General features: G+C 40.0%; 1 protein-coding gene and 1 long non-coding RNA gene across 2 annotated transcripts; one reads left to right on the plus strand and one right to left on the minus strand.

Annotated features, from left to right (window-relative positions):
• The first annotated feature begins 5,407 nt into the window (after positions 1 to 5,407).
• Positions 5,408 to 7,338, plus strand: LOC120433448 (proline-rich protein 36-like). Its single transcript, XM_039599680.1, has 3 exons — positions 5,408 to 5,830; positions 6,141 to 6,967; positions 7,191 to 7,338. The coding sequence occupies exons 1-3, from the start codon at positions 5,408 to 5,410 to the stop codon at positions 7,336 to 7,338; spliced, it is 1,398 nt and encodes a 465-aa protein (XP_039455614.1).
• A 213-nt stretch (positions 7,339 to 7,551) lies between these two features.
• On the minus strand, positions 7,552 to 13,154 carry LOC120438958. Its single transcript, XR_005612278.1, has 3 exons — positions 13,132 to 13,154; positions 7,837 to 7,946; positions 7,552 to 7,699 (listed from the first exon to the last, which is right to left on the minus strand). It is a non-coding gene; the product is annotated as an uncharacterized LOC120438958 (long non-coding RNA).
• Positions 13,155 to 24,013: the final 10,859 nt, after the last annotated feature.

Below are 24,013 nucleotides of genomic sequence, written 5' to 3' on the forward strand. Positions count from 1 at the left end.
AGGATGAACACTAACTTTCTTCTACTCGATAAAAGTTAACTTGAGGGTTCCCGATGGTTAGGGACAAATGGGTATTTGTGTTTAAATACAGCAGGGCAGGATGCTGTAAACGGAGTAAACTTCAGTCAGGAGAACAACTGAGATAATACGAGGTTAGTCATTAATATACTGCAACATCATGGGAATAGAGCAGCCGTGAGAGAATTCAACATGTGTGTAACAATTGATTACAGCTAATAATAGTGTAATCCTGCAAATACACTGAATATAACTGAGCCCTGTCTTGTCAATATTCTTGCACTTTATCTATATTGTTTTCAGTCTAGGAGAAACATTATTTCATTGTTGACTGTTGAAATTGTTAATTAAAGTCCTGATGAGAAACAACATTGCATTTAAGAATTATCATAATTGGTGCCTTAGGAAGATCCTACTAATTTTAAACACTGAAACTGTTACTGGCTCATTTAGAATATTTCCTATGCTAGTCACTGAGGTCAATGTGCAAATTTTTTTTTTTCTTTTTCTTTGCCTTTGCCTTGCCTGACCTCAGTGAGATGCTTTATTATACAGACTGTTCTTCTGCAGTAAAGTTGCCTCATTTACCTTAAAATAGTTACATGCCAGAGATTTAGCAACAATTCCTGTGAAATTAAGTTTTAACTTAATTTAACAAGATATTGGGCCAACTTCTTCAGAATTTCACTCTTGTGCTATTACATGTTTGCAAATACAATAATGAGGATATCCACAAGTTGTCCATCAGAGAAATGACTGGATGGATGAGATGAGAGACTACCTGACATACTGAATCTTTTCTTTTAAAGGGATGCATCAGATAACATATATATATATATATTTAAATATATATATATATACAAAAAAAAACAAACACCCAGCGCGCCCCTGCGGGCGGTTTATCCTTCAAGCTCGGGTCCTCTACCAGAGGCCTGGGAGCTTGAGGGTCCTGCGCAGTATCTTAGCTGTTCCCAGGACTGCGCTCTTCTGGACAGAGATCTCCGATGTTGTTCCCGGGATCTGCTGGAGCCACTCGCCTAGCTTGGGAGTCACCACACCTAGTGCTCCGATTACCACGGGGACCACCGTTACCTTCACCCTCCACATCCTCTCGAGCTCTTCTCTGAGCCCTTGGTATTTCTCCAGCTTCTTGTGTTCCTTCTTCCTGATGTTGCTGTCATTCGGAACCGCTACATCGATCACTACGGCCGTCTTCTTCTGTTTGTCCACCACCACTATGTCCGGTTGGTTAGCCACCACCATTTTGTCCGTCTGCATCTGGAAGTCCCACAGGATCTTAGCTCGGTCATTCTCCATCACCCTTGGGGGCGTCTCCCATTTTGACCTCGGGACTTCCAGGTTATACTCGGCACAGATGTTCCTGTACACTATGCCAGGGGTCTTGCCTGGTGTGATAGACCCCAGCCTCTATGGATCTTGTACTCAGAGCTTGTTCTTGTGCTGCCATGATTAGTGCCTCTGTGCTGTCTTTCAGTCCAGCTTTGTCCAGCCACTGGTAGGATTTCTGGATATCAGCCACCTCCTCTATCTGCCGGTGGTACATACCGTGCATACCGATCTCACTGAGGGGGTTCAGGCCTATGCAGAACAGCAGTGGGGACAGAGCATCTCCTTGGTAGATCCCGCACTTGATGGTGACTTGTGCTATGGGCTTGGAGTTGGCCTCTAGTGTTGTACGCCACATCCCCATTGAGTTCCTGATGAAGGCTTTTAGGGTCCTGTTGATCTTGTACAATTCTAGGCACAATTCTTTTGCATCTTGTATCTTGTACAAGATATATATATACATTCCTAACATACTGGACAAAGGAAGTGACTAAGGGACTGAAGAAGGCAATTAGCTCAGTAATGAAATTGACAAAACCATTTCCAGATAAACAGAATCAGTTGAACCACTGGGATGATTGCACATGCATCAAGATACAGGGTTCGATGTTGGGCCTACATTTGGAGTCATCACCCAGTATGACTTAAATCTCAGAGGACTGATGGTTAAAACAGTTTCATTATTCTTTTCTCGGTATTTCTTCTTGAAAAATTTATTGCTGGATTAAAAACAACCATTTCTTCACTAAAACTATTATTACAATTACAACCAATTATTTTCCTTTTTTAGCTAGTCACCTTGAGACTTATTGCGTGAGACAGAGCGATTCACTGTGCGACACAATGATAATCATGCATGGAACCAGTGAGGAAGACAGGGCGCTCTGCCTGTTCTTGAATAATAACCAGTTCATGAGCAAGTCCTGCCCCCAGGTTGTAGTATACTATACATAGGTGTACCTTTCAACTAGTTAATTACAATATCATGTGAAGGCAGGAACCTCTTAACACAACCATACGTCCAACCTATTATAAAATTGTGTTGTACATTATTATATATAGTCTATTTTTTTTATTTTTATTAAATTTCTATTAATTAATTAATCAACTATTAATTAATTAATTAAGATCAATAAGTCACAACCAAAGGGAGAACACATTATGGTAAATGTTTAACCCCCTAAGACCGGAACTCTTTCATGGCATGCATTTTTAATTTCTCTTTGCTTTTTGGGCTGATTGGGACCTGATGAATGTAAAAACAAAGAATTATCTCTTTACCTGATGTAGTTTCTGAGAAGAGGATATCAGGCCCTTGTAGAGCAAAATTTAGTATTGTGGTCTAGACAACCCAAAATATGATGTCCAGATATGTGGATGCCAGGTCCTAGGAGTTTAAGCAAGGAAGGTCTATCATCAAAATGATTTTAAAATAGACATAACGATATCAGACAGAACTGTTACATCATATTAAACAGCTCTGTAGAGTCGGCAATCCTAATGAAGCAGTTCATTTCAAGCTTCTCTTCATATTTGTGGAAAGCAAAGAGGGCTGTGTTGAAAAGCTTCAAGTAACAAACCGTTTTTCAATACAAGCTTCATTTGCCCATCGCTAACATATCAGCTAAATACAAAATGCAATTAATAAATATCATCTCAATGTCAATTATACATTTGTTTTAGTATCACCATTTAGCATCTGTAATTTATATTTGCCTTTGTGCAGAAGTTGCAGCAACTGCCACAGTTAAGCAACGGATGCTTCTCAACTGCAGCATGGGGCACATGCAAGAGAAGATTATACTGTTTTTCAGCAGTTTTTAAAACACCCATTTGAAGGAACACACACACACACACACACACACACACACACACACACACACACACACACACACACACACACACACACACTCAAACCAAACTTAAACCAGAAACCACAGACAACAGTAGAACTGCACACAAAAACCTAAACAGAAACCAAACTTCAATATAATGAATAAGAATTCTACACAAGTATTAAACCTGATGACAAAGAAACAAATAATGAGACATAAGGAAAGAAGAATGTTGTGTACAGAGCAGCTGGCTGCAGACACTGTAGGTTTTTATCATGTTGCTGACCACAGCCCCATCATGTGGTCAGATCTCCATACTGCAACTACAATGCACAAGGCAAAGAAAGAAAATAAACCAGTTATACGTATAAATGATATGTCCTAATATTTAAATACAAAATAGGGATGACCTCTGTATTACTATAGAAAACTAGGGACTCTTGTAGGTCACCGAGAGTTCTTCAGTATATTCAAGTGCAATACACATTGACCTGAGAAGTGTGTCAACACCAACTCAGAACTGAAAAATTAAGCCAAGTCACAAGTGCTTAAAAGCTGCAGATCCTCTAATAGCCATGGCAAAATGTTCAAATTTACATTAAAACACACATCTATATCTAAATATACAACTCCAGTTACTGCAGGGACCACTATAGCTACCACTATGGCCTTCTCCCTCTCTTGTCCCCCACTACTTCTAGTACTGGTTTGTTAGCCATCACCAGTTGTGATGTATCTGGATGTCCCACAGGATCCCAGCTAGGTCAACCTTGGACATTTTTTGCCGATTACCTTTTACTGTTTAGTGGGTTTGAACGCATTCTGAGTCTAAAACTAGATTTGTACCTACTGTGATTATATCACGGTGCGTGAATTTATATTGATTGTTTGAAAAAAACAATAATAGCTTGAAATATATGAGTTAACCCATGAAAATGTGACCAGTTTGATTCAGTGCTTAAGATTTTAATGATACAGACAAGCCAGAAAGAACAGTTCATTTTTGTACTTGAAGCTTTGCTAAAAGCAGTATTTCCATTACACATTCCTGAAAGAGAAAAACTACAGTTTCTGTCATTTTATTTGCATTTGCATTGCATTTTTTTCAGCATCGCTGAACAGAAGCAAAGATGTAAAATGAGAAGTAGACTCTTTGGACGATATATGAGACAGTTTGCTTCTTTGCCAAGTGCACCATGCCTTCGTATGAGGTCAGGAATCACCAGATATTCTTGACGCAGACAGATGGGCGGAGGCAGGAACAGAACCGACCATTCCAAGACTTTTTTTGCTGTAAGCAACAAAAATCACATTAACTGAAACCGTGATTATTAGCAGTGAGTATTCACTGTTACTATCACATCACAATGCAAAAATTATTGTATATTTTATTCCTATAAAATTTAATCATGTTTTTATTCACTTGTTAGACAAAAAGAATTACATTTGGTATTAAATTATTGTTATTTAACAAGATGCAGCATTTGTATTAAATATTTAATATTAATATTATTTAGGAAAATAGGGTATTGTGGCTTTTTTCCTTAACATTAATAGGGCTTACACTTTAGTTTAAGGGATTTCTTTAAAGATTTACCTGAAAAATTCATCTCCAGGCAGTGGCCATAATTTTTGGTCGGTTTTCCATGACACCAGTTTGCATATCTGAAATTTGTTCCATCGATCCAAGTCTAAATATAATTCTAGAAACAGAACAGAAAAGAAAATAATACATTTACAAACAAGCTAAACTCTCAAATAACTGTCAGGGTTTCTGGGTCGTTGACCCAGTATTTTTAGTTCATGTTCACAGTTTATCTTCTGCCTGTTTCACTTCCTGTTTTATTCTGTTAGCCTTGGTCTGTGTGCATTATGTTCAGTCCTCTTCCCATGTACCATTAGTTCATTATGTTCAGCTGTGTACTCATCGGTTTCTAATCACTCATCACTCAGCCTGTGTATTTATGTTCCTCAGTTCAACCAGTCCAGTGTCGTGTCATTGATGTTAATGTCGTCTCTCCGCATGTATGTTCAGATCAGTCAGCCAGCCATTCAGTCAGTCGTCCAGTCAGTCGTCCATCCAGTCAGCCATTTCAGTTCATGTTCTGTTCATCCAACCTACCTACAATAAACCCCATTATCCTGCACCTTGAGTCCAGCGTTTGGGTCATCTCTTCCTCGCCTCCACACACGACACTCCTGACAGAATGACACGACCTGCTTTTGACCCAGCGGACTCGGACCTTTTTGAGCGGCAGGAGGCAGCGCTCTCCATTTGGGCGGAGAAGCACATCTTCGAGGGCACTCGCCTGGCTCTTGGCGGGCCTCGGAGACACCGCGTTCTCCCACCTGCTGCCCCACCTGCACCGGAGCATCTGCCGCGGAGACTGGGCGTTTCGCGCCACGCTTCGGCGGCTCCCTCTCTCGCGGGTCCGCTCCTCGCTCACACGCCATCTGCCTCATTCACCGGACCTTCAACCTCGCCACGGCACAGCGGCTCCGCCTCCCACCTCGGCTCAACAGAGGCTCCCGCACCAGAGGCTCGGATGTGTACCCCGCCCGCTTCCTCTTCCCGGAGAAAGCGGCGCACACGCCGCCATAAAATGGACTATTTCCAGCAATTCCCGGTGGTGAGTTCCAGTGACTGTTTTCCACCCTCATTCGATTCCTCATTTAAAACCACTGATAAACCCATCTCTGATTCATGGGATGTTTCCCTCCTGGAGGATTCTGTGGACTGGGAAGATTTTTTCTGCTCTGCTCCCCCAAAGACTAAATAGTGGTGGCAGAAAGACCAGAACAATCCCTGATAAACCTGCCAGTATCACACACCCAGTCACTATTTCCACACCCATCACTCAGCCATTTCCTACCAGCACGGTGGCCCAGATTCGGCCTTCCTCTTCAGCCGTTTCACCTCCTCAGATGACTAGGGCCTAGCCTACACCCACACCAGTGCCAGCTCCCAGGAGGAGGGCAGCTGCGACCCAGTCTACCTCCACACCCGCTCCTGTTTCTCGGGTGGGGGTGACTGGTGTCCAGCCACCTCCCGTGCCTGTCCCAGCGCCCAGGCTGAGGGCAGCCAGAACTCAGCCTGACCTCCCTAAAGGCTCAGAAGAGTTAGCCTCTCCACCCATCAGTCCACCACTTCAACCACCTCCTGATCCAGCCTTTCACGCCCTTGCACTATCCCTGGTTAGGCTAGCTGAGGTTTCCCCTGCTCAGGCACCAGCTTTACTAGCCCAGGCTGTAGCTTTATCTCCGTCACTAGCTCAGTCTGTAGCTCAGCCATTAGCCACACCAACCACAGCTCCGTCGTCAGCTTGGCCTACCTCTGTTCATCCCTTAGCATCCCCGGTCCAGCCAGTTCCCTCTCCTGCTGTTCAGCTCCCGGTCCAGCCAGTTCCCTCTCCTGCTGTTCAGCTCCCGGTCCAGCCAGTTCCCTCTCCTGCTGTTCAGCTCCCAGTCCAGCCAGTTCCCTCACCTGCTCTCCAGTCTGCTCCTGTCCAGCCAGTTCACTCACCTGCTCTCCAGGCTGCTCCAGTCCAGTCACCTGTAGCTCAGGCTGCTCCAGTCCAGTCACCTGTAGCTCAGGCTACTCCAGTCCAGTCAGTCCAGTTGCCTCCTGCCCAGTCAGTCCAGTCCTCTCCTGTAGTCCAGTCTCATCCCGTCCTCCAGGCCTCTGTAGTCCAGTCTTCTCTGGTCCAGTCATTCATCCACCATCCTGTTCAGTTCCCGGACCTGCAGCCACAGCATCCAGAGCCAGCTGTGAGCTCTCCCGCTCCTCAGCCAGGGGTTTCCGCGCCCGCTGGCCCGGCCGCTCCTCAGCCAGAGGCCTCCGCGCCTCCTGGCCCTGCCTGTCTCCAGCCAGAGGCCTCCGCGCCTCCTGGCCCTGCCTGTCTGCAGCCAGAGGCCTCCGCGCCTCCTGGCCCAGCCTGTCTCCAGCCAGAGGCCTCCGCGCCTCCTGGCCCAGCCTGTCTCCAGCCAGAGGCCTCCGCGCCTCCTGGCCCAGCCTCCGAAGCTGTTGCTCCGTCACCGCCGGCTCCCATGCCGTCGCCTGGCCCAACCTCGGCTCCAGCTTCTGCTTCACCTGGCCCAGCCTCGGCTTCGCACAGTCCAGCTTCTGCCTCTGCGTTAGCCTCGCCTGGTCCTGCGGCTGCCACGCCGTCGCCCAAGCCACGTTCTGGACGTCGCCGCCGTCTTCCTCGCGGCCGCCCCCGGACCTTCTCAGTGGCCGCCGCCGTCTTCCTCGCGGCCGCCCACCGGATCACCTCAGTGGCTGCCGCCGTCTTCCTCGCGGCCGCCCACCGGATCACCTCAGTGGCTGCCGCCGTCTTCCTCGCGGCCGCCCACCGGATGTATACCGCTTTTGGATCTGAGCCTCCGAGCCATGTAGGTTTACTATGGCGAGTGGCACGAAATATCAGACTCCGAATGAACTTGTGCTCTCTGTGGCTGTGTACAGATGCAAGGTTTGCCTTCATTTGCTTACAGTTTTTCTACAGTGGAGATCAAGAGACAGGAAAATTTCCAAATTAAACAAAAAGGGATGAAGGATTTTACAAAGCTATACTTACAAAGTATAAAAGCATTAAAGTCAATCCATGAAGAAAAAAGGTTAAATGCACATTTTTACCTGAACTTGAGCCCAAGACCGGGGTTGGGAAAGATAGAGGAAGCATCGATTGCAGTACATCTTCCAGCCATGTGGACAGCGTCTGGGTGTCTTCACAACATGATCTTCTCCTGAAGACAAGCATACAAAGCAACACTAAAGTACTTTTTGGAACAGTCATTTTTCTTTCTTGTTTTTAGCTTTTTGGACCAATTGGTTTGGGTTTTATTTTGTTTGTTTTGTTTTTGTTTTTTTGTTCTGCTTATGTGTTACACTTCAAATCAAATATCAAATGTTAATTTCTATCAATTAAAAAGGATGATATAAGTGTATTAGACCATCACTCATCTTGTTTTTATGACATGTGGTCTAATAAATCTGTGAAGCACTGTATGTTAAATGTTCAAACATTTTTATCTCAAAATGACTATAAGAAATCGATCCATGTGTTTTCTCTTAGCAGTTTACTACTGCAGAACTATCTAAATGATCAGTAGGGTGACTCATTCAGAATACAGCAAACAGCCCTTACACATACACAGCAATTTGACCATGTAGTCCCATACTGAAGTCAATCTAGGGTAACATGGCAAAGAATCCCTGTTTAGAACAGAACTACCTTTAAAATTCTTATGTTAGTTCAAGCTCAAGCTTTGCCCCCCAGTGCATTTCTGGCTTGTTCAGTGTCTATGACCCAATTAGACCTTTTAGATCCACAGATGTATTTTTAACCGTTTGCACAATTAAAGCTAAATGTGGTGTTGCTTGTTCCAAAGAACATTTACGGTTGTACTGTTCTTTGGAATAACCTGCAGGATTGAGGCCAATTACACCTGTGCTTACATTCAAAACAGACTGTAAAATAATTGCTTTTCACAGGCCTACACTCAATAACTGTGTTTGTTTACTCTTTTCATACTTTCCCATATTATAGTTATATGTTCCTTCATAAAATCAGGTGCTCTCCTGCCTGTACATTTATTCATACTGTATTCATACTGTAACTGTTTATAGTTGCAAAATCAGGAACTAATATTTCATTAGAAAAAAAACTGATGGAAAAAAATCATGTCACCCAGATATTTGTTGCATTTTTCTCTTTCTGAATCGAAACATCATGTTGACTTAATTTCATTTATTGACTGATGATCAAATATGAGGATCCACAGAGCACAACCACTCAACAATCGATAGGATTCAAGGAGCTTTATTGTCATTTGCGTCACATGTTAACACGAAATTAAGTACACACGGTCCCGCAGCGAAAAGAGACAGAATAATAACAAAAACTTCTTTAAAAAAAAAAAAAAGTAAAAAAAATTTTTTTTTAAACAAAACAGAATAGGTAATAAAATAATATGATAAGTAGAGTGTAACAACATGAGCACCAGTATGGAGTATGGGTATAGAATGTAGGTATAAATACTTTAGCAGCAAAGGACCTGATGACCAGCATTGATAAAGTGACAGTGTCAGTAAGTATAACTGCTACCCTCCACCTGATACTATCTCATTCAGCAACTTGTCTTTCTATTATAAATCAGAGGCTGAACAACAACTCTTGTGGCATTAATAGCTGAAGGTTTCTGGACTGAAACTGACTTTATTTTCTTTAGTTGAAAATGCAAGGCATAAGCTGTCACGTTGGAAAGCCGTAAAAAAAAAAAGAGTAGGTTAAGAAGTTTTTGTTTATAAACGTGTTGAGAACACTTAAAAACCTTTTGAACCAGCTCAAACGCAACTGCTGGCCAAAGTTTTACTGCTCTTGGTGGATTTGCACAGCTGAATTCAACAATATGTACTTATGACCAGGAACACCACTGTCACGGTGCACCAGTGCAACGTAGTGCATAATTGTAAAGTCTAAACTGTAAAGCAAGCTGACCTGTTCAACCCTCACTGAACTTCCTCCTAGTAATTTCATATAATCTTAAAATAACACAAAGTTAGTACACCATAGCTTGTTTTGCAGGATATTTCACAATATGAAAAGGTCATGTGCAAAAGTCTTCCTGCACTGGCATGCCTTTTCTGACTCTCTCTCTCTCTTTCTCCCTTTTCTTATGTTTTTGGGTGTGTTTCTATTTAGCTCTTACAGCACTGGTTCCTCCAGGCTTCCCCACCCAGCTTTCAAACCCTGTCAAAGATCTGTTGATTAACCAATCTGGTGCTCATGGGGTCATCACAGTGACTATTTTAGCCTGAACCACTCCCTTAGTCATTGCCTGATTGTTGCACTGGCAAGAGGTTTTGTGTTGTGGCTTCTGCCCTGTTCATGCTTTACATCAGTTTGTTCTCTGTAGTTCAGGATATAGTAGATATAATAGAGAGATATGTTTCTACACAAAAACCAAGAGCTAAGAAATATGAAATGAATACCTTCAACGATGATTTTTTTAAGCCAATGAGAAAGGAACATGTATAGGCAAGAATGCGTTATGAGCCCAGGACACCACCACATGAGAGAAATATACTCATTAAATTATTATTTTAAAAGCCAGCTTTGTGTCAAATGTCTGCAAAAATGTTGCTGTCAGTGTATCAGTCACTGACTCAACTCATTTTGGTAAGTGAATGTTAACAAGCAGTGTGTCAGTACTATCAGTCAGTCATGAGACATAATCACAGTGTTGCTTTGGAGGATGCTTTATACTCAGTCACCACTCTTACAAAAGGAACACCATCCATTCAGGGCAAGAGACAGGGTACAGCATGGACAGGTCGCAGGGCTAACACATAGAGACAAACAACCATTCACAACTATGGGCAATTTAGAATCATCAGTTAACCTAACACCATTAACTGCATGTCTTTGGACTGTAGGGGGAGGCCAGAGTACATGGAGAGAACCCACGTGAAAATGGGGAGAACATGGAAACAGATATTTAGGTTAAACACAACCTGCTGACACAATAGCTTTATGAAGAAATAAAAAAAATAACTACAGAACTGCATGAACACTGAACAGTTGTATAGCAGGCTGCCCCTCTAGGGATAGTATGATGTTTGGCACACTGTATACAGGAACTTCTGTCATATTATGTGGTTTGGTTTGCTTATACTGGAGAAAAGACTGGAGAAATATGTTACATCAGAGTGATACTGAATTCCTTAAAAGCCGGAATTATTTGATGTCAAGAAAATCACCCAGAAAGAGACCACCTTGTACTTTATTCATTTCAGCTGAGTTCACCTATGTGAAAGCACAGTGTTGGACAATTCAACTGCTCAGTGTACCTTTCTCTCTTAAAGCCCTCTTCCATTTGGACTTGGCAATAAATAATTGTATGTTCTGCATATGTTTATAATGTTTATCCAAGACATTAGCAGTACATATTAAAACAAAAACAAATGATCAGTCTTTATGTGTATTGTGGAATTGCCTTATTATTTCACTCTGTGAATATAACACAGTGTGTTTGTGGCCAGTCCTAAAATAAGAGACCCCACAGACATAACACGTGTGCAATGTATTTCTCCAAAATTCAGAAAAGATTAACTTTCAGGTATTTCTTGTCACCAGGAAAATACTTTCATATGATGAAAGCTAACCCTGCCAGAGGACTGCAGGGCCACAGGGCCAGATCTCTGAAATATGGCCAAGCAGATCCTTCCTCCTGAAATTGCCCTGGAGTGGGTGTGCTCCCATCAGCAGGTAGAGGTACTTAAGGCTTGTAGTGTGTGTGTGTGTGTGTGTGTGTGTGTGTTGCTTGATTACTCCTGCTCTATGGAGAGGAGTGTGCTTGGTGATTAACCTTTAGTTTTGCTTACTTTCCAGGGCTTTTGACCAACTACTTAGTTTTGTTGTGTTTTCTTTTTAAAAGTTGATACCTGCTTGACCGTCTCCTTGAGTTGTTGAAACTTTAATAAAACCTTTTTAATTTAACCATTTTGCCTTTCTCTCCTTTTTCAACCCGGATACTTTTTGTTGCTTCCCCTCATCCCCTGGACCTTTTTAAGGGAATGTAACGCCAGAAGTGAACCAAAATGCAGCCAGACCATCCCCCGAACTACCAGGCAGGTGTATGAAGTATCAAATGGGGTGCAGGAAGGACAGGCATATCTAAGTCTTAATTGTTATTATGTATTTTTGTTTAAAAGTTCTACACCATATTGAAAATATTGGAGGCTCAACCAATGGCTAGGCTACCTTAGTTTACACGCTAAAAGGAAAGATCAAGGCATCATCCCCTGTACGGACAACTAGTTTGGACCTTTTGATCAGAGTTATCACGGTTATTTACTATAACCTCAGTTTTTTCAAGACCACGGTATCAGTTATAGACTTCATGTGCTACTAACTTGCAATAAAAATAAATGTAAAAAAAAATGTAAGTGTTTGATACATCTTGAGCTGGATGCTTTAAATGTTAAAGCACTAAAATCACACGTTACAGATTTAAATAAAACCTTTATATGTACATAGTGTAAACAGATTCTGAGCAAAGTCAAAAATTTGCATTCTACACTGGTTTACACCCTAAACTTATCATCTTGGGATGAAAAGTAGTTACTGCATTTACTGTAATTTAACAATCTTTTCAAAACCACTGTATCAGATACAGAATTAATTTACAACTGGCTTCCCTTAAAAATCAAATAACAAACTAAAATAATAAACTGTGTCTGTCATACACAAAACTGAATCAGGATGTTGCCTCCCTAAGTCAGTGATCAGAGGGGAAACTGGTTTCCTTTGCCATTTGGTAAAGATTAGAAAAGGCACATGCGTTGAGCTGGTGTTAGGTTCAGAACAGGATGGTTTGGTGCCTTTGTGACATTCATTAGTGCCCTCACTGACACACAAAACAACTACACAACACAACACACTAAGTATACACTCCACACTAAACGTCACAAATCTCCCACATCTAAAAACTCTCTCTATTACTCGCTCGCTCTGTCTCGCTGCCCCTACTGTTCCCTCTTCCCAAACAACCAAATCCCACGTGTTGACTGTTTTTTGTTTTTTTTTTAAATTGGTCGACATGGTACATTTTTCAACCGACAGGAAAGAAGAGCCTTTTTTTCCCCCTTTCTTTACTGTTTTCGCGCTGTCCTTAGAAAACGCTTAAAACACACACAAAAACGTGACGACAGTATTTAGAAAAAAGCGTGGCTTATATATATATATTATCATAACTCTGGATTTACTGGCCTGTTGTTAAAATTTAAAAACTTTGAAGTCCGAACTTTCAATGTGGGCTGAAATAGAGACTCAGCGTGGCTGCAGCTTGTTGCTATGTCAGCTTAAAATAGTCATGTGATTTGGAGGTGCAGCGTGTCCGTGGACCACAGGGGGTTAATAACACTCACCTTCCTTCCATTTCCAGAGTGTAACATCCAACCAGCTGTGTAAAATCCGAAATTCCCATAGTGCTGTTCAAAATGTGCTCTGGCACAATCATAAACATCGCTCGCTACTGAAAACAAGAAAAAAAAGCCGGTCCTGCTATGGGCTGAACCATTTGTTAATAGTGGAGGGGGGGACACTATCGGATATATTGAGTTTTAGTATTTATATTCACTGTTGACTGTAACTACGCTCAAACTGTTAATGCTATCTTATTTTATTAAACAACACTGTCATATGCAAAACTGGGGTGGCAAGGGATCATTTTAGGGTGGCACTTGCCACCCCATGCCACCCTTCTAGAGCCGCCCCTGCTTGGGGAGGTAAGAGTGAGCCAGCTAGAAAGGCTGAAAAAGTTGTCATTTCAAGATCCAAACCAAAGCTAGGTTTCTTCTTGTTGCCAAATGCTTGAAACTAAAACAGAAAACGCACTCAAAGCAAAAAGCACCTGCCTCGAGAACAGTCAGTCATGGTTCTCAAACCAACAAGGTTGCCAGGCCCAGCAAAAGACCACACTTGAAGCATAATTACTCAGTGGTGTCATGTAGTCAGTGTCAGAGGTCAACTAACTCTGAGCTGTTGCCTGTTGACCATTTTCCAGGTCCTCTGAATGACCTGCAGTGTAACAGATTGTGTACACCACAAAACTTCAAATCATTCAAGCCTGCCCCTCTGGCTAAAGCATTTCAGTAAGGCCCACTAGCTGCCTGCTGGGTTCTCCACATGTGATGGCTCAAAAAAGCCCTGGCTTTCACATTGGACATTGTTTTGAGGGTGTGGGGCCACCCACAGTCAGTGTTTTGAACCCATTGAGATGGGGTTGGCAGCTTCCGCAGGTGATGCCTAACCATTGCTATGGGGTTTGGTAGGTGGAAAGCCTACAGTTTGGTGATGCAACACTTACGGGCTTGATTGATTGGTTTGTTTATCGTGACAGGCAGAACCTTCTGACAAACCACGGGTTTGTATTTATGGAGGGCCTCCTCCTGAAGTTGCCTGTGTGGGTGTGTCCTACCATCTCTCCTGCCTTAGGTGCCACCTTTTTCTTTTGCACAGCTGCCTTCCACCAGCAATTAAAGGTATTTAAACCCAGAGAAAGGTGAGCTCTGGGGCAGAGTGCCATGTGAGTTGTTGGAGCTAGTGAGCTGGGTGTTTGGTGGTTGCAGCTAGTGAGCGGTATTTTGTGATTGTTTGCTCCTGCTTGGTGGAGAGGAGTGTGTTTGGTTACTAATCTCTTTTTGACTTACTTTTCAGTAGTGATGGCCAAATGAAGCTTTCTGAAGCACTGAAACTTGTATTGAAAAACGGTTCATTACTCGAAGCTTTTCAACACAGTCCTCTCTGGTGACATCTGGTGGCCAAAAATATGAAAAGCAGCTTGAATCCACAAAATAAAACCAACTGCTTCATAATGATAGCCCACTCTACAGAGTGGAACTCTGTCTCATATTGGGCTGCTGTTGTGTTGCTTTGAACGTGTATTTTTTTGGTGTTAAAAAATGTAGGGGAGACCGGGGATAGTTGTAACGTGGGTCAGTTGTAACACTTCCAATTTCTCCAATCAGGACTAAGTTTCAAATGATGTGATTCATCCTGTACATGCCCAGTTCAGTTCTGCTATCACATGTGAAAAATCAGCACATTTTGTCAAACACAGACAATTTAACACGAAAAAAAGTAATTTGTATGCCAAAAAGTAAGTTTTTCTGCTTTATTTCAATTTCTAATAGCATTATCTGCTTTGCAGTTAAACTCATCAAACTTAAATTATGTTATTTGTATGTCTATGGGGATATTTTCTGTGTAGGTCTTTAGTGCTAATGTTTTAGCCGTTGGCTGTAATGTTTGCTAGTTCATGGCTATAGGAGTCTGGGTCAGTTGTAACAACAACAGTCTGGGTTAGTTGTAACAATAATGCAGATGTTACAACTTACCACACTATTACTTTAACTTATATTAAACAAGTTGGGGCAACGACATCAGCAGAGAGAGGTTCACTGGTCACCTATATGTATTGTATATGTGGTTAATGCCATTGGCAACACAACCACTGTTTGTGTTCCCACACATACATTATGCAGACCACTGTGTCAGAGATGGACCAGTAGGAAGTACTGGTAGTGGAAATAAATCAGGATGGGTGCAAGAAACAGATTTCCTCATCTTTCTGAAGCACTTTGCAAACCACACCAAGGTAAGCCATGATAAAAAGTAATGGAATTGCGATGCTGGTGCACAACTACATTTTTTCAGCTTCATTGTTATGTTCAAAAGTTGTTGCAAGAGTTGTAGGTTATAATGCCCACTGAGCCAATGAGGCCAAACTCAAGGAAGACCAACCAAAATTAATGAAATATTCAGTTGCAGAAAATTCCATAATTTGTCTTTTTTGGTTGGTTGGAATATGTTCAAAAGCTAGATTTCTGCATTCTGTCACACACACACAGCTACACAAATGGCTCTAAGTGCATTCATGTGCTGAATAAAAAAGATTACATGTAAATGTTTTGTCAGTACCCTTATTTCATTGTGTTACATTTCACCCCAGGATATGTTACAACTAACCCAGACTATGGGGTTAATTGTAACATTTCACTCTTTGTGTTTGAGACCATACCATGCAATGGGTAATTGTGCTGCAGAGAAAATAGCTGCACTATTTAATAGCAGAGACATGTAAATACTTTGCATTACATTTTCAATCCACTACCTTAAAAGAGCTCCAATTTACAGACAGAAATGTCAAAAATGTTACAACTATCCCCGGTCTCCCCTAGTTTATTTGTTTAATAAATCATTTTGACCAGTAAACTTTCCTTGTGTGAACATACACCATGGTGTGGTCTTTCTTTGCTTGTGACTTCTTGATGTTGGTAAATACAATAATTGAAAAATACCACGTTACATATAACATACATATAATAATGCACATTATGCAGTATTCTTCTGCTGTGAGGTCCTGCCTCCATGTACTTATGCATTTAATCTCTAGACGGGTATATTTATAAATAATATTATATTAGGGAAATTTTCCTATACATATTTTTGACCTGGGGGTAGAATTGATTGTGAAATGGAAAGGGAAATGCTCATGAACTTGCAAATTAAAAACATGATGCATTTAAGGTAACCCTTTTTCATTTTTATTTAAGAAGAAAATTAGTTCCACTGTGCGATGGCCGAATCTGTTCCTCTTCGTGGAGATAATTTCTCCTGCCTTAAGGAAAATCCCTTCACATGGCACAGAAGAGGCTGGAGTGCAGAAAAACTGGTAGAGATGCAGTTATGGCTCCACAAACTATCAGCTAAAGAGAATAAATAAATTAAATTGCTGCACATTTTGTAGACTAACATTTTAAGATTATTTTTTTAAATAAAATATATCTTTTTATAACATTAAATGTTACGAGTCAAATGGAAGTTATTTAATGATATTTATATTATGAAAAGCAGATTTTTTACATTTTAAGTTTTTCCCGTTTTCAGATAAAATAAAGACGAACAAAACAAAAGCAAACAGCCAGAACACAAAGCTGGAAAACCCACCCGATTGACCAGAATCAACTCAAAATACACAACAGAACCAAATCTCTCAGTAGAATGATCAGCGGTTCGCTATCTGTCACCATCAAGACACTCCACAAATCCCGCAAATGATTCACTTCGTTCCATTTGAATCAGGTACCCAAGCAGTTACGTGCGTAATGAAGCTTCGGACGTCACTGGTCACGTGACTTTTGCCAAACGAAGCAAGCCTCGACACAGTGGGCGTTTATCAATATGCGTACTTGTGCGTACTTGCGTTCTCGTGTACTCGTGATACGTCATCAGTCGGAGACCAAGTACTGTTCCAATTCGAAGTACGCATCAAGTGTGATGATAGCCTTAAACACATGAAGAAATGTTAGTTTTGCAGTGAGCTGATAACTCTGCACTGAAAACTGATTAACAACTAAGAAGTAATAATAAATATTTAATAAGAAAAAGTAATCTATTGCAAAATTACCTTTTGCTCGTCCTTCTCAGAGTCAGTCTGGAGTTCTGCCTGTGTGGATTAACTGTATTCAGCTTTAAATAAGAAAAAATGACTCATTTAAACATGACTCAGTGATTTGATTGGCCCAAGGATATCCTGATCCTTTTCCACTGAATTCCCAAAACTCACCTGACCTGTCTTCAGAACACGTAAACTTTATAATGTTTACTCAAGGTTTCAGCAGTGCTTTAGTATTTGTCTCAGTGCATAGTGTTTGTGGCCAGTCGTTACAATAAGACACTCCGCAGACACAACACATGTGCAAGGTCTTTCTCTGAAATTTTGAAAAGATGAAATTGCAGGTTACCAGTCAAATACTTCCATATTATGAAAGCATGAGCTATCGTGAGCTTAGAAAGAGTCCCGAAGAACTGCCTGATAACTGTGAGAATCCTCCCTCCACGTTGAAGAAGCCAAGCCACCCGGACCACAACTCTTCCATTGTCACCCTCCATGACCATGTATCAAAGGGATCAAAGCTCAGTAAGCCCCAGATTCCAGGTCCAGTCATGCATATACACACCCAAGCCATTCAGTCACACATGCCCACCAACTAACAACCCAAAGACAAAAATGCACACCTCAACATCTACCTCCGAAGTGCAGCAGAGCAGATGCTCCCCCAGAACCTGCAGGAAACCATGATGCAACATTGTTAAGCCAATCTCAGCTGAGCATAGGGTAAATAATAGTGCTAAGATTCTATATAATGGTAAAATAAAAAAAAAAATCATCGTTATTAATTTATTTTTCTAGAGAAATTACTACACCATGCTGAAGATATCAGAGGCCCAGCCAATGAGAGGTGTGAAGAACTGTAATAATTGCACATTTATTATAATTAATTATTTAAATTTTAATAGAGTAAACTGACTGAAAGCAACATTAAAATCTGCATCCAACTCTAGTTTACACCCTAAATGGGAAGATCTAGCCAGTAATGGTTGAAAGTTAGCAATAGCTATAAACTTATGTGCATTATATCAGCTTCATGCCAGACCTGAATGCCATCATCCCCTGTATGGATGGCTAGTTTGGACCTTTCAAACTGTATTGTCATGAGAGAAACATAGTTGAAGCATTTATTGTATTTTGACAATGTCTTCAAAGCCACTGTATCAGACATAGACTTAATTTGTTGTGCTACTAACTTCCATGGAAAACAAACTGTATCAGTCATGCATAAAACTGAATCAGGATGTTGCTTTAGAAAATGTCACTTGCAAGTGAGCTTACACCCTTAGTAAATAAATACAGCAACTTCAACAATGGTCTAAAGGCTGCAGCATTTTTATATTAACTGTTTGAATTCACAAGTTTTATTTCTGTAAATTAAACCCTTGCTTGACACCATAGCTGGACTGGCCACCGGGCAAGGTGGGCTGATGGTTATTTTTCGCTTTAGGTCTGCACTCGCAGGCCTTGCTAGCTCAGAGACTTATCACCATGAACAAAGCAAGACAATTAGAGCTCGATTGGTTTTTACTTGCGCAAATGGAAGCCGGTCTAGTCAGGATCTTGGAGGGCTCACACACACAAAACATTTTAAGGATTATACATTAACATAAAACTGTTGTCGGAACCATACTGAATTTCGCCAGAGAAACACACACACACACACACACACACACACACACACACACACACACACACACACACACACACACACACACACACACACACACACACACAGATCTGGAGGTGTGGCGATTTGTTTTAATAAGTTCCCAGGGGAGATTATAACATATAAAGCTGATAGTGAGGGTCATTGGTTAACTGCAGTTTTGAAGAGCGAAGGTATATTTCTAATTGTTACAAATCTTTATGGACATAATAATGAGGGTCAAAATAAAAGTCTATTGGAAAATCTAACAAAAGTTATTTCAGAGTTTAAAGTTATGTACCCCACAGATTACATCCTTGTAGGAGGAGACTGGAACATGACACCAGATGAGTGGATGGACAGATGGCCTCCTCGCTTAAGAAGGAGGCAACAGAATAACATTATTGAGAACTTTTCTAGTGATAATAATTTTACAGACATTTGGAGAAGGTTGAATCCTGGAGTTAAGAATTATTCATGGTTTAAACCTAATGGAGAAAGCAGGTCAAGAATTGATTATTGGTTAGTGAGCGATGACATTTTGAGGTGTACTTCACAATCTAAAATCTCCAAAGCACCCCTATCTGATCACTGTTTCATTGATCTTGTCTTAGAACCAACAAGGATGAGACGTAGCAGCAGGGGATATTGGAAATTTAATGCCAGCCTTTTAAATAAGGACAAGTACTGTGATAAAATTAGACATATAATTACAGATATAAAAATGATGACTCAGTAGTGGGTAATATACAGAAATGGGAATTTATTAAATTCAAAATCAGAGAATTCACTATAAAATTCTGCAAAGAACTGAACAGGGAAAACGGAATATGAAAGTAATTTACTTCGTGAAATAACTCAGTGCTGTAGTAAAGAAAAACTAAACGTGCAAGAGAAGAATAAATTGATGGAGTTACAAACTAAATTAGACGATCTTTACCTAGAGAAAGCCCAGGGTGCCTTTATAAGATCGAGAGCCAAATGGATTGAGGCAGGTGAAAAGAACTCATCATATTTTAGTAAGCTGGAAAAGTGTAGACAGCAGAGAAATTTAATCACAAGCTTGTTGATAAATGGGATTGAATGTAAAGATTTCAGAAAGATTGAAAAGGAAGTCTTCACTTTTTATTCCAAATTGTACTCCTCAGAATATTCAGCAGCTGATTCTGATAGTTTCTTTAGTAAGATTCATAATCTCATCCCATGTATTGACGAGCCGTTCAAAGATCTGTGTGATTCAGAGCTTAAAATTGAGGAACTGGATTTGGTGGTCATGAAAATGGCATTAAACAAGTCCCCAGGGACAGATGGACTCACTACTAACTTTTATCAATTCTTCTGGAAGGACCTAAGAACTTTATTGTTTGATGCATTAAAGGAATCGATAGAGAAAAAAGAACTGATGCCAAGCATGAAACAAGGGTTGATAACCCTGATCCCTAAATCTGTTAAGGATAAAAGAATTTTAGACAATTTAAGACCCATCACCTTATTAAACACTGACTATAAGATCCTGTCTGGAGCTGTAGCTGAGAGGCTAAAGAAAGGCATCTCAAACATTATCAGTGAAACACAATCAGGTTTTTTGAAAGGAAGACTAATTCATAACAATATTAGGCTGGTTTTGGACCTCCTTGAGTACAGTGAAATACTCCAAGAGAGAGGATACATCCTGTTCTTGGATTTTTACAAAGCATTTGACTCAGTTGAACATACGTTCATATTAAAAACTCTGCAGTCTCTTGGTTTTGGAGAGGAATTTATCGATGTCATAGAGATGCTTTATAATGACATTAATAGCTCTGTTTTGCTAGAACATGGTACATGCTCAAGGTTTGAGGTTAATAGAGGGATAAGGCAGGGATGTAGCAGCTCACCACTTCTGTTCATCATGGTTGCTGAGCTGTTGTCTATTCTGATTAAAAACAGTCACATTGAGGGGTTAACTGTGATGGGTGAACGGATAATAATCAGTCAGCTGGCAGATGATACCACCCTGTTTTTAAAAAATGAGGACCAGATTCCTTTAGCCTTACAGGTGATCAACCACTTCTCCAAAGCTTCTGGCTTACAGCTGAATATTAATAAATGTGAAATTCTAGCTCTGCATGAGTGTCCCCTTCAAGCAATAAATAATATACAGATCAAAAAAGAGGTGAAGTATCTGGGCATTGTAATTTGTAAGGATAAGACATCAACAGAAAATAAGAATATCTGTACCAATATAGAAAAGTGTAAGTCAATTTTGAACAGGTGGTTGCAAAGGGACATAACTCTGTTTGGGAGAATCTTGCTAACCAAAATGGACAGTCTATCCAGCCTTTTCTCTGCCCATATCTCCAAAACTGATTAAATCTATAAATAATTTTAATTTTAGATTTATATGGAGGAACAAATGTCATTATATAAAGAAGAATGATATGATTAAGAATTATGAAGAGGGTGGGGCTAATGCCATTGACTTTGATGTTATGAATGGTGTACTAAAATTGAAATGGTTAAGATCTTTCATTAGGAACAAAAATTCCTTTTGGAACATTATTCCCAATTTGATTTTTGGCAAAATGGGTGGAATAGACTTTTTGTTACACTGTGACTTTGATTGCAGTTCGTTACCTGTTAAACTCTCAGCTTTCCATCAGCAGGCCCTTCTGTACTGGAAATTAATCTATAAACATAACTTTACTCCTCACAATACCCCTATATGGAACAACAGGTATATCCGTTTGTGTAGGAAATCTGTGTACATGGATGAATGGAGATCTAAAGGGATTTGGGCTGTAGCTCATTTTATGGATGAGAATGGGGTTTTATTAAAACATGAGACGTTTTGTGAGAAATTTGATGTAAGATGTACTGCTAAGAGATATAAATCCTTAATAAAAGCCATCCCAGTCCCTTTGAGATCAATGATAAAAGAAGATATTGTGCACTCTAAAAGTTCTCCTGGACTGAGGCAGCTCTGCATAGCTGGAGTTGAATTTGATGACAGCAGGTTTACAAACAAGGTGATCAGGAATATTTTGATAAATGAAATTTACCCTAATCCGGTTAAAAGAAATTATATCCTTAAAGAATTTGAGTCCATGGAGGTTAAGGCGATAAGAAAAAAGTATATTTCACTTCCTCTTTCCCCTAAAGTAAAAGAGGTTCACTTTAAAATCATTAATGAGGTTTATCCAACCAATGAATTCTTAAGACGGAAATTTAACTTAGATGTGAACGCCTGCACATTTTGTGAAAATGATATTGAAAGTCTGGATCACTTGTTTTTCTACTGTGAGTCAGTGCACTCCTTCTGGACTGACATGTGGAGCTGGCTACAGTCCAGGAGAATTCAGTTACCACATTTAACGGTGACAGTAATAAAATTTGGAATACTTGCTGAGAATGCAGATTTTGACTTGTTGATTAGGACGTTTTTGTTAATGGGAAATTTTTTTATTCATAAATGTAGATATTTTAAAGCTAAACCATGTATAAACAGATGGCTGAACGACTTTAAACTCTGGGCTAAATCGCTGAAACTTGTGAATAATAAGAAAGCTCATAAGCTTGTTGTTTTATTTAACGAGTTTGATCTATGTTAAAAAAAAAAAAAAGAAACCTCCCTATGTTATAATCATGACTGCCCTTTTTTGCTCATGGTATTTTTTGCCTTTGGTTCAAATCCTTTATTGATTGTTCTCTCTTTTAGCTTTATGCTTTTTTTTTTTTTTTTTTTTTTTTTTCTTACTACATTGCTCAACCGAGGATGTTACATATTGAGATTAATGATTATGCCTTGTATGTTATACTATCTGTAAATAAAGTTCTTAAAAAAAAAAAATACTCCCAGCAAATGGGCGATAGAAAACCGATCGGTGCCTATGCCATTCCCAATATGCGCTGGCTGATGTCGGGGCAGCATGAGTACAAGCAATTTCTTTAGTTTCTTTTTTTTTTTTTTGCCGATGCCCGTGATGCCGCCCCCCACCACGATGCCGCCCCGGGCAACCGCCCGTGTCGCCCGTATCAAAAACCGCTACTGCTTCTTCCATTTTGAAGGAGCAGTAAGCTGTTTTTACCATTTGTACTTTTTAACATAATGGGAATTTTGGTTCACTTCCTTATGAGGGTTTTCTAACTCACTGTCTTGACTGAAAGTCAGGTACAGTGTAACTGTAACTTAAAGTTTTGATGTTTTAATAAGATTGAACAAAAACAAGGAGATGTTTATTGATGTTTTAAATGCAGTAAAATTAAGTTTATTTAACGATCAGGTGTCTAAATTTGTTATGTACATCCTGACAATGCTAGACTTGTTGTGTGCACGCGTGTCCAAGTGTATACAATTTTGAAATAATGCACATATCTGTTGTTGTTTATATATATATTTTTATTAGAGCATATTATTATTCATCTGTCCTGTAGATGAATAATAATATTATTAAGGAAAAGGAAGGCATCTTAAGGCTGAACATAAATAAAAACATGCAAAAATGTCAGAAAGCTTAGCCATTGTCTGGCTGGGGTTGTCACAAATAAAGTGACATCACACATTAAATTCAATTGAATTCCATTCATTTCAATATATATATTTCTAAATCACAAAAGTCACCTGAAAGAGCTTTATATTATAAAGACCCTGCAGTAATACAGAGAAAACAAATCAACTAAAATACAAATTCAAACATGATAATGAATATGACCCAGTTATTTGTGAAATAATGATTTGTGAATAATTGGTAAATGTGGACTATATATACATGTATATGTATATATCTAAATCTCTCTATCCATGATTCCCAAAAGACATCATCAACTAACCTAAATCAGTCAAACATCTTAAGAATACCTTAAAGATAACATGAATCCAGTGACATCTGGAGAGTGACACTTAAAAAACCAAAACAAAACATTATGCATTACACGGGCATTATGAAGGATGTTATACTTAAACAACTTCAGAAGTCTGTAATGAAAAAGAGGATTAGGAGGAGCATCTACCTTGGACCATGATACAGCTAAATATAACTCTTTTTGTAACGTCTGCAATCTCCTAAAATAAGTAGGACACATATTACACAATGTAATTATCACAATAATTCACATTCAGGACAATTTCTCAATTTTAAAAAATAAACCAACATATTTCGAAACTTTTTTCATAAAACCATCAATTTGCCTCTTGGAAGTCACAAAGTCATCAAACCTTCCAAAATAT

This window comes from Oreochromis aureus, linkage group 3 (assembly GCF_013358895.1).
Source record: "Oreochromis aureus strain Israel breed Guangdong linkage group 3, ZZ_aureus, whole genome shotgun sequence".
Lineage (NCBI taxonomy): Eukaryota > Metazoa > Chordata > Actinopteri > Cichliformes > Cichlidae > Oreochromis > Oreochromis aureus.